Genomic DNA, 12,183 nt, shown 5'->3' with positions numbered 1-12,183 from the left:
AGTGAAGGTACGTTCCAAGAAGAGAGCTGTCATTGAGCTTCTTTTGGCGGGAAACCAGAGCATCGCAGATATCCACAGGTGCCAGCAGAACGTCTATAGAGACCTGGCAGTGAACAAAAGCACGGTTAGTCCTTGAGCAAGGCGTCTGTCATCACTGCAAAAGGTCGCGCAAACCTGTCCGTTCACCCACGTGCCGGCCGGCCACACACAGCTGTGACTCGTGGATTGCTGGAACGTGCAGATACTCTCATTCGAGGGCGAGACGTCACAGTCAAACATCTCGCTGCTCAACTGGACATCTCCATCAGCAGTACTGACAAATTCTTTCACCAGTTGGTGTACTGAATGGTGTGTACCTTATGTCCTCCTCGCCGTCTAACAGAAGACGATACAGAGCAACGAAGAACCATCTGTGCGAAACTGCTTGCACGCTGCGAGGCTGATCATGGCAATTTTTTGTCGAACTTCGTCACAGACAATGAAACATGAGTTCGTCACTTCGAACGGCAATCCATGGAGTGGTGGCACACCACCTCTCCTCTGGAGGAAAGGTCTGAAGCCGCACCCTCAGCTAGTAAAGTCATGGCGACTGTCTTCTGGAACTCTGAATGGATCATTCTGCTCCATGTCTCCCAGCACGGTGCACCAATCAACTCTGAAGCATATTGTGCCACCCACAGCAAATTGAGGAAAAGACTTCAGTGTGTTCGTCGACACAAAAATGCAAACGAACTTCTTCTCCGTGGCAACACAAGACTGCGCACCCAAAAGGAGCTCACGAACTGTCATTCGACTCTTCTCCCTCATCCACCCTACAGTCTGTATGTCGCACCTTCCGACTTCCATCTGTTTGGCCCAATGGAGGATGCTGTTCGCAGGAAGCAGTATGTAGGTTTATTGATGCAGCAAGACGTTGGCTTCAAATGGTTCAAATAGCTCTAAGCACTATGGGACTTAACGTCTGAGGTCATCAGTCCCCTAGACTTAGAACTACTTAAACCTAACTAACCTAAGGACATCACACACATCCATGCCCGAGGCAGGATTCGAACCTGCGACCCCAGCGGTCGCGCGGTTCCAGACTGAAGCGCCTAGAACCGCTCGGCCACACCGGCCGGCTGCAATATTCAAAAGCAGCTCTTGTGTTTACTGACGTCTTCAGCCTTTGTACGGCATCTCATGTGATGAAATAGTTTCATTGGTTTAGTTGTTATTAATTTTATGATCTATCATAATTAGAAACAATTTCAACTTTCGTAATATTAATCCCAGAATCAGGCTTGAAGTTGCAGTGCTCGCGATTTTTGTGGTGTAGGCTCACGTTTATTCATTGAAAAATATTATATTCGTCTTTCATTTCGTCCATCTTAGCTGCTACAGTCCTTTCTCCGTCCTTCAACCAAGAGCGCACGCTCCGGTCTCGGCAAAACCCGGTCCCGGCGGTCAGCCACGTGCACTCTAGCATTACTCGATCGACGGCCGGCCGCTCGCTGCAGACTGTCACAACACTCGCCACCGCCTCCAGCTCTGCAGCCGGTCTGTCGTCATGTCGCACAATGCGGGGAGCGTTTTTCTGTTTCAAATGTTTTCACAAGCACTTGTCTTCACTTTGACACCTTTCTGAAGTAGCTGTCTGACCCAAATAATACAGAATTTCACGGTCGCCACAAGCCACTTGAGTCAATAATCGTTCCGTAGACACTGTCCAGATCCATACATTCCAGTGTCGCATAATATACCATAATACATCACTGTGCAAACCCCTCTTCCATTACTCCGCATATCAATGACGTCATTCATTTAATGACAAGCTGGTCCTCGACAGTAGCACGGCCATGAAAACGTAGGGCCACCAATCATGGACGAAAAGTTCTGACGCTGACGACTGTAGCTGTGCTGGCACCGATGTCCGACCAGAAGGCTTACTGTACGCTTGAGTTCAACGGTCGTAGTCGGTTAATTTCTTCAACCCGTGAGAAACACGATGGGATTTAGTGTTTCCGAGACGTTTCTAATTGTCAACAGCTTCGCATCTCACGCGCAATCTCTCTGGTGGAACATTCACAAACAAACCTCTTTTGAAACCATAAATCCACAATGCGACAACAAAACTTCTTAGCTAGACACCACACAGAGCGCGTTTGTGTGGGATGTCTGGATAAATTTGGCCTGACGTTGCCTTCTGTGTAACTGCGTTGTTTGCGAACAATACAGTCAGGATAAATTAAAAGACCGTTCCTTGCACTGATTTGTTGTAAGAACACCGGGAAAGGTTCCTCAGTTTGGTAACCTATATTCGAAAAAGTCGTGAGGGACTTCATAGTATTTTGTGTCTCGTCAGTCAGACATAGAGTTCCTAATCAGAGATGGTGACTACAATCTCTTGTAACTGAGCACTAGCGTTAGAATCACGAGCAAGCATTTTCTCTCTCGATTATTTCTTTTACCTACAGACTTCGGCCTTCAGACGTGCAAAGAAGTATCTCATGTGTTGTCTTTGCGGACATGCAACAACGTTGCTGTGACCAGCCCAATGACCAAGATAAGTTTTTCTGAGATATGCTGCCATCTATCGTGGGGAACGTGGTTAAGGTAACCAGTACTCGATCGATGGGTTCTTCAGGGAATACAGATACCATGCACCACTAAAACAATCGTCAATAATAACTGGGTCAATGAGTTGTTAATCAATTATGTCACACCACACCTTTTCTGGGAAACAGCGACGACAATTATTTCTGTCCACTTTAGTGCTGACAGTTCTTCTCATGTCCATGCTGTGAGCAATCGGGTGGCCAAGACAACAAACGTTGTGAGATAAACAAAAAAATGGATTTTGGAAACTTTGAAATTAGCTATATGTTTATATCCCTGTATTTTCAGTGCTTTATAGCTTTTCAGTTTTTTTCGCTTACACTGCCCTACATTTCCTGAATGTTTACACGTCTCGAACGGGTGCACAAGCACTCAGAGTTTAAGTTGTGCTGCAGCAATAAACGTGTTGTTCGCAACGGAGTGTAAGAACTGGAGCAGTGGCGTTTACAATATTATTTTTATTGCCATTTGGCTAACGCCTTACAGCGATGCATCGCATTTGTACAGTGAAATTCGTAATGCATATTATACTATACGTTTAGCTACTTATACAACTCAATAGGTCAACGACAAATAACATCAGCTGCAGCATATTCGAAGAAACCGCGCCAGCCCTTCCCACACTGATTTAGGAAAGCCGAGGTAACTGTGAATCTGCATGGGCAGACAGGGACTTGAACCTCAATCACCATGCCTAAATCACTGTGCTACCTGTACATCACCAGTTAAAGCCAGTAAAAGTCAACTGACATGTTACACGATACGTGCTCTTCGGCGGTACAAAGACAGGGCAGGGCGATGTGTCGCGGTAGGTGTTGCACTTTCCTTCGGGACGCCTGTGGCTCAAATCCCCGACCCGCCACCCTGAACTACGTTTTCTGTGGTTCCCCTATCACTAGTGTCACAACAGACGAATGCTGGAACCTATTTTACTAAACGGCTAACCCAGTGCACGGTGAAGTTGCAAGTTTGAGGAGCAACAAAAATTTGACTTTCAGCATTTCATACAGTTACTGGCTGAATTCAAAAACTTAAAACAGTGTCACAATCTAGTCATTAAGAGGTGTAATCTTATGTTAAAGGTTGAACACAGTATTACAGTTAGAAACTGTGTGCAGGTCTTGAGACAGCGCAACTCACGGTGTCCAGAATATCCAGATTATATCCATCCACTGTTTGAAAACGAGAGCACGAGAGACTTCCAAAAAGCTTTACACATAATTTCAAACCTTTCAGAAACTTTTTCTCGCTCACCCCCTACAGGAAATAATGAGAGGGAAAAAGTTTATCACTTAGCCGCCTACTACAGTTTCGCTTTTCATACAGCAAAACTTCAGCATCAAACATGACGTTTTAATTTATTATTTCTTGACTGACAACTCTATTCGCAACATATTTTGCAGACAATACCCACATGTACCACTGAATGTACCTGGAAAGTTATCTTATTATACGACATACAGTTAAGGAGATATGACGTCATAGACAATGAGATGATGATCTTTAAAACAGAGTGCAAATTATATAGATAATACTCATACAGTATTTTATGACGAGAGTGCTTAGCTACTTCAAAAAAAAGTCAAACACAATTTCAAACCTTTTTGAAACTATTTCTTGCTTACATGCTAAACATCACAAAACACCCTCACTTGTAATCAGACGTTTGGAGTTGTCTTATGCTTGGGGGTTCGATTCTTTACATAATCGGGGGTTATTGTTCACTGTTCGTTGTCTAAACGACCAAGCCCACACTACACCAACTGTTAGTGGCGTTAAACAGTAACCACACGAAACAGATAGATCTTAACCACAGATATATCTTAAATTAGGCTGTTGTGTTCTACTTCCGGGTACATGACGTGAGCTAGAACTCTGCCATCAGTTGTCACAGGACTGCACATAGCTTATCTGTTCCTACTCAGCCCAAGTGCGTGGCATTTCGTTTATGGTAAAATATGAGTTGATTTAAGATCGCGTGGCTGGCGTAATACTGATTAACTACGGGACCCTTATTCACTAATAAGTACACGTTATTACACTGAATGTTTTAGTTCCGTATAACATGCCAGAGGTAACGCTAATAAAATTTTATTTTTCTGATACTACGCACCTCGATTTTTGAGCCATTATCCGAGCAACACAATCAACATTACTCGAGTTACTACCCCCCACCGTTGACCCTCTTCGCTTTATCCATATAGTAGAAAGGAAAAGCTAACATTTACGAATAATAATAATAACTCTCTTCATTATAAAAGTGGAATAAAATTTTTGGAACACCATCTACTCAAGTCCTGTGTACGTTGAAGCTCACCAAGTGACCAGTGTGCTCCTTCCTACTCTTGTTTTCACTGAATGTGAAGAGATTACAGTTGCAGATTTTTCAATACAAATACAATACGGCAAATACAACTGGCAGTTGCCCGAAGTTGTAGGTGCTGACTAGTCTCAAAACTGATTAATTACAAGAGACGACCAAAAAGTTTCCGTTTGAAGGCGGTGCTGCTGCATAAGTGCGACGTACGGTGGATTTACCAGCACAGACATGTAGGCAAGGGATTAGTGCGGCATTTGTCTCTCTCCGACGTGCGTGCGGTAAATGTGGAAACGTGAAATACGGCGACGTTATTACCAAATGCTACAAACAGGACCGACGTGCTTTTACTCTTTTCTTGGCTACCGAAGGACAAACACCTGATAACATCGACTGCAGAATGAAGAATGTGTACGGGGCAGCATGTCTGCCGAAATCCACCGTCTTGCTCTCTCCCTATGTGATTATCAAGCCTTCAGTACCTTGAAGGATTGACGATGGCTGCCGGATGAGGACTGGCAGCAAGCAGTTACAGCCTTCTTGACATAGCAGCACACGGTGTTTTGCCAAATGGGGATCTTCAAACTGGTGCGTCAGTGGGACCACTGGCTCCATTGCCACGGCTATTTTGCCCGGTTGGTATACCGATTCTGCACAGTACGGTCTTCAAACGGAAACTTTTTGATTGCCCCTTAATATTACAGTTCCACAAGACAAAATCACAATAGCGGCACTAAATGAGCTAGATTGTCACTGACCTTAATTCAGATGAATGGCTATCAGACTTTGGCACTACATATTCTGTGTGTCAGTCTGTTTCACTGTTGTGCGATCCATGCCGTTTGGTACCAGGGAACATTAAACGATAACTTTTAGGTGAGCTTTGTTTATCATGTAAAACAAATAATCTATCAATAAAACTGCGACGAGTGTTTGTAGTAATCCACAGCACACTACAGTAGAACAGAACATGTAAATAAAACTCTTTTGCTAATTTGTAAGACATAAAAAGCGGATGCAAAAAAGCCAAATATGTCGAATATATTCTTCCGATGTTCGAATATACTCATAGTTTTATTGCAGGTATCTGGTATTCCCGATGCTTTAAAAATATTGTACACTTGTAATTCTAAACAATGTTATTCTTTTCAGTTCAAAACTGCTAACAGTTAACTTCTCCCTTCAAAACTGGGCACCATGGGTGTGGGATCCCTGACAGCATAAGACCCATAACATGTCTACACATATAACCTGCCTCTAATCCATCTCCAGACACCACTGTAACTGACTGAAGGATATCATCAATAACAGAGGTAAGTCCTTGAAGAGGCAGCATGTTAGTTGTTACCAATGTGAGAACAGGTGGCTGAGGACGTAAATGGCCTGTTAGGCTTACATTACCAATTTATTCCCTAATAACTCCACACATCTAAAATTCCCACAATCATTCAACAAATACAGTATAAGATCTACCACAGATATTGTCTTAGGTCTGTGTGTACATAACTGTAAATCTTTTCCACGTTTTAGCCACACCTTTGTGGAACAAACTACCCAGTTAGCTGTGTATGCTCCAAAACCATGCTGCATTCAAGAGAAGACTGATGCTTCTCCTGATATCATCCATGTTGATTCCCTCACAGTTAATTCTTTCCATACTGCTATCATGTCATCCTGGTTGTATGCTGTTACTAACATTTGTAATGAATGTTAAACTTTGGAAAACAAAGCCTACTTCAGGCAATGTTAATACAGCTGGCATTACTATAATAATTATGTTCACTGTTGTACTATTTTTGTCATAATTATAATTATAATGCAAGTTATTTTTATATAGAGCTTACTGTTATCCGTGTAGAGAGTAACAGCATATCTGAAGGCTCTAATCTTTCTATGCAAAATAAATGCGTAAACTGCATCTCGAATGATAACATCATTCCTAATCTCTTTGAATCAGGTGGAAACACTTTACATTCTAGCCAACATTTGAGAATTTCAATAGGAATAACTTAGTGACACAAATATGCATTCTGTTTCATCAACTGAGGGCAAAAACCCCTCAGACACATCCCAGCAGACTTTTTATATGGGTGCTGTGAATGTAGAAATCGACTGAGAACTTCCTTAACACTGCTTCAGGTTGTTAAATAAAAAAAAAATCCACTTGTTATAAACATTTTATCAGTGTATTTCAGGTGTGGCGAATCATCAGAATGTCAGAAATAAATTTGATATAAAGCATCATGTCAAGTTTGTTTCTGATATTCTGATGCTGAACTATATCCGAAAGACATCAATAAAGTTTTTTGTAACATGTGGGTTCTTGTTATTTAGTGACCTGAAGCAAAGCTAAAGGTATGCTCAGTTGACTAGTATATAATGGTTGCAGGCTTCATGTGTGATCATGTGTAGCAACTTAAAACATAGGGACTAAAGCCAGAAATGTACTTCTTGAGCATACCCATTTCCTGCCATTCCTCTTGAACTGTTGTAGACAAACTGTAGATTCTTCTTCTTGCTTGCCCTATACACAGCCACTGACAGTCTATGGAAGTAGTCGTTCTGCAAGTAATGTGCCAGGTATCAATTTAAGTCTTCCTATGAACTTCTCCTCACACATCATTACCAGATAAACTAATTCTCTATCCCTTAGGAGACTTATACCTACCTGTTCTGCTAATTGGTCCTCAATCTCTAGATTCTCCTTTATAAGACTACTTCTTGCGTATTCCTAGCTTTTGCCACTTAGTATAAACATTTTTTCTAAGTAATAGAATCCACTCATTTCTATTGCATATTTTTTCCCAATGTTAAAGTTAGGTAGCTAGTATTCTCTTTTCTTCTACCTTTCATTACTTTTACATCACTATTCTTTAACATTAATTGAATTTTATGCCAATGAGTATATCCATTGAATTTAGTACATGCAAAATTTTTTCTGGCTGTCAGCCAGGATGTACAATGTCGTCTGTGAACCTGAATATCAGTATTTGTCTCCCTTGAATTTTTATTCTTGTTACCTTTGTGCCTTATTTTTACCTTCCTCAGATTTTCATAAATTTTACTTTAGTTTACAGTAAAGAATATAGTCTCTGGCTCAGTGGTGGCTCACGATTATACATTCTGGGTGTCCACAAATTTTTAGATTCAGATAAATTTGAGAACGTGAAATTAATATCACCTGCTGTATACCAGTTATGCTTATCAACAAGTTTATACAACTACAGGCACTGCCAGTAATAATAATAATATTAATAATAATAATAATAAGATGCACAACTTATCTGACAAAAGAAAGAATTGATGGTGATTTTTGTTGTTTTGTACATAATTAATGTGTAAGATTTCCTAACTCTGTTTCACATTTTTGTATAAATGAGAGTTTTCATGCTTTTCCACTCTTTCAGATACATGTACAAGACCCCCTAACAGATGAATTAGTTCACAAATTTACTTCTGGGCTGAAAATCAGATATTCTTGTGCTGCACCCACAGAACAACTTGTTCTAACTGTACACTTCTTTGTCAAATGTTAGCTTGTAGTCATGCTTATTTGATTTCATCTCTCTCTCAATCAAAGGATCCTTTCTTGGAGACCCTAATTCTTTGCAGCAAACTTTTCCTGGTAATTTATTTTTTTGTTCTCAGAATGAGACTTTCGGTGTGCAGCGGCGTGTGTGCTGGTATGAAACTTCCTGACAGATTAAAGCTGTGTGCCGGAATGAGACTCAGACTTGGGACCTTTCAGGGGCAATTGCTCTTCCAACTGAACTACCCAAGCACAACTCATGACACATCCTCACTGCTTTACTTTTCTGTTAGCATTTAAAATAGATTCAACATAGTTCACGTTTACACTGCACACAAAATTCCAAACACAAACTACCATTTGTGGAAATGATTAAATTCAAGCAGTGACCAACATCGTCACTTGACTAGTATGCAAATGAGGCACTGAGATCCATAAGAGCCTAAAGCATACCGCTGTAGATCCCTCCTTTAAGTGAATATCAGAGAAACTAATGTTACAGCTTTTCATGAATTTTCATATACACAGTGTGGGTTTACAGCACAGATAAACCTGACTCACCATAAGATCAACAGAGTTCAGAAGCATGAATAAACGCTACAATCTCATAATCGATGGTGATGTGCTTTAGGCCCTTATGATTCACAACGTCTGAAATATATTACTGTATGACAAAATTCATAACTTAATATACTATAACTCATGCAGAAATCCACAAAATAGATTTACTGTCAGTACACACAAAAAAAAAAAAAAAAAAAGGAAAAAAAAAAAGAAATGAGCGTATGGCACTGTTGACCGGGAGGCCCCTTCGGGGAAGTTCGGCCGCCAAGTGCAAGTCTTATTTCAGTCGACGCCACATTGGGCGACTTGCATGCTGGTGATGGGGATGAAATGATGAGGACAACAGAACACCCAGTCCCCGAGCAGAGAAAATCTCCAATCCGGCTGGAAATTGAACCCAGGACCACTTACATGGCAGGCAAGCATGTTACCACCCAACTAAGTAGGCGGACTGTCAGTACAAATTTAATGTGTAGTGATGTCTGATATAGTGTTACTATATAGTGAGTGAAGTAACATATCTGAGGAGTGTGCTACAATCTAGCAGGATTTATGCAGAGTGAATGGGGATAGAAATCTGTTGCAGTGTGGAACTTCCTGGTGGCACTGACAAACTTCCAGATGAGTGGCAAGACCTAGATGTACGTAGCATAACCCAAGCAATTTGTTTATCAACTCCGTATGTATTTGGCACGTAAGGCAATTACAAATAAATCTGCAAGTTGTCGAAAGATAGGGTGTTCACATCCTCTTACTCAGCAGCCACCACTGCTCTGGCTTCACAGATGCCATGACACATCCTGTTGTTCCTTTAGTCTTTGTTCCTTTATAAGTGTAAGATCACAAACGTTTTGTGGGCTCTTCACCTTCTCAGATTTTATAGGCCTTGTACCTTATTCTTCCTATGAAATGTAGAAATGACAACACAACTTCTGAAACCAATATTATTCAGGAAAACAAATTCTTAAAAAAAAAATTCAGTATGATTTTGGTATCAGATACAATTTTTTTAGCCATGTGTACATACTTATTTCAATTTGCTTTTTAAAAATATTTTTCATATCTGTATAACTCCATAGCACTGCAGGAAGGCAATATATAACATACCTCTATACAGCATAAAGTATACGTCAATATTAATGTAATCTTTTACATTTCAGGTCACGTGGTATCAAATCTGATATTCCAAGACCACAGACGTGGGCCGAACGTGCTCTGCGTACTTATACTAACCCAAAGAAGAGTGAAGCTCTAGCTAAGCGCCAGAAGGATGTTGAACTCCTCAATAACATCCGTGCAAGCAACTTCCTGTATCAGTATCACACCAAGGACTATCTGTACAGAAAATATCCAGCACTAACACTCTGAATGTAAACAACATGTAGGTTTTTCATTTAAAGGATGCAGTACTATACAATAAAAAATTGGTGATTTAGATATAAAATTGTAAATATGCATAGCAGCTCATTATTTTACAAGCACATAAAGAGTTTGTACCACTAAATAGAAAATCACAGAACAAAAACAGTAAATTCTGAAAAAGAAAATAAGAGATTTCTTTTGTTTTCATATTCACAAGAATGCCATTGCAGAGACATTGTGGAGTGGTACTTTGTTCAATAAGCTTGACAAAAAGTGTATTATATGTATTCCTAATAGCTATTTAACACTGCCAAATATACATAAGTATTCTGAGTTCTTTGTTTTCTTCATGCTTGATATTCTAATAAAGCAAGCTTTTCAAAAGGGAAAGACAAAGAAATCATATTGAATCTATTTTCTCATATAAAGTGGGAGAAAGAAGATCACAAATAAAGGTATCTTTGTAAGAAGCAAAGAATCACATTTTTTTCCTTGTGCAGCATGTTCTTAAAATAATCTAAGTACTGCTTTTTACACAGCTAATTTTTGACAAATAAGTGTAGATGTCATAAGGAAAGACATATTTTTGAAATTTAAATACTCAATGACCTGTTTTCTCTGGGGAAGCAGGGTATTAATTTTAGTGTGTACACCAATTAAAAATATTGCTATCTCATATTTAAATACTGCACTTTGGCAATGTTTTCTGATTTGATGCATTTAGCAGTTAAGCTTATAAAGTGTATTATTGTTATTAGACACTCAATAAAAGACATTAATTATTAAGTTTGACTCTACACTGAGATCAAATAATCTGTTTAACCTTGGTAATCTCCGTAATCAAATTAATGCAACAAACTGAAAATTAACCTGATGTTCATGACAAAAACTGTCTACACACATGGTTAATATACTGTTTCTCTTGCACACTGTGTTTCATGTGGTTGGATAAATTGTTCATATTTTCTGTCTTATTATCTTACTGAAAAATTTTCATATTTATATTGTTGTAAAAATTTTATGTAGGCCTGTATTTTCTCAGTGCTTTTCAAACTACATGAACATGTCATAACGTCAATATAGCTGTATTGTTTACAGTTCTCATGAAATTCAAATAAAACTACAATCATTTCCATCAAAACCTTTCTGTTTTTGAGCCATTATCAACACAAAGCAATGTAACATAAAGACAGCCTAATTTTATGTTACATCAACATGTAGGCTATCCCAGTAAAACTTAAAGTTAAAAGAATGTAATATAATGGAGGGTATAAAAAGGTTTTTTGAAGCAACTGTATATATCATACAATTGTATAGCCATACACAACAGAGATGTCAGTTGTTGCCATAGGGCTTGTGTCAACATCCTATGAAGTGTATCATCGCTTCATTTTATGATAATAATTTCGTAAATGGCACTAGTAAATAAGTAGCAAGTTCAGTGTTTCCACCGAACACCATTTAAATTCCAGAACAGCTTGCTGACACATATATTCATGTTCATAATTTAAGAGCTTTCCAAAGTTCATGAAACACTATAAGGTATGTCAACCAAGTACTAAAAGATAGTATAATAACATTGTGAAATTCCTGCAGTTTTGGTGGAAAAATGTGATTTCAAGGCAGTTGGTTTCATAACGACAGGTGTCCTATTATGTGAGATTACAACCTTAACAAAACTAACGGATGCAGCTAATTTGAATAAAGATAATTTTGTAGTATTGCTGGGAGGATCAAATGACATCTATAGAAATGAAACAATGGAAAATTCAGGTTGCAATATCCACAGTATTATGAAAAGGATAGGACATGACAT

The 12,183-nt window shown here is 39.3% G+C and overlaps 1 protein-coding gene across 2 annotated transcripts in view; it reads left to right on the top strand.

The window, feature by feature from the left end:
- Nucleotides 1-11,153, top strand: part of LOC124709427 (flightin) — a 64,065-nt gene extending 52,912 nt beyond the window's left edge. For both annotated transcript variants that reach the window (XM_047240839.1, XM_047240838.1), the window contains one exon: nucleotides 10,166-11,153. In XM_047240839.1, the coding sequence (XP_047096795.1) occupies nucleotides 10,166-10,373 (208 nt within the window). In that variant the 3' untranslated portion in view covers nucleotides 10,374-11,153. The remainder of the gene's footprint in view (nucleotides 1-10,165) is intronic.
- The last annotated feature ends 1,030 nt before the right edge of the window (nucleotides 11,154-12,183 follow it).

The sequence above is a fragment of the Schistocerca piceifrons genome, chromosome 1 (assembly GCF_021461385.2).
Source record: "Schistocerca piceifrons isolate TAMUIC-IGC-003096 chromosome 1, iqSchPice1.1, whole genome shotgun sequence".
Classification (NCBI taxonomy): Eukaryota; Metazoa; Arthropoda; class Insecta; order Orthoptera; family Acrididae; genus Schistocerca; species Schistocerca piceifrons.
This window is presented reverse-complemented; position numbering and strand designations above follow the sequence as displayed.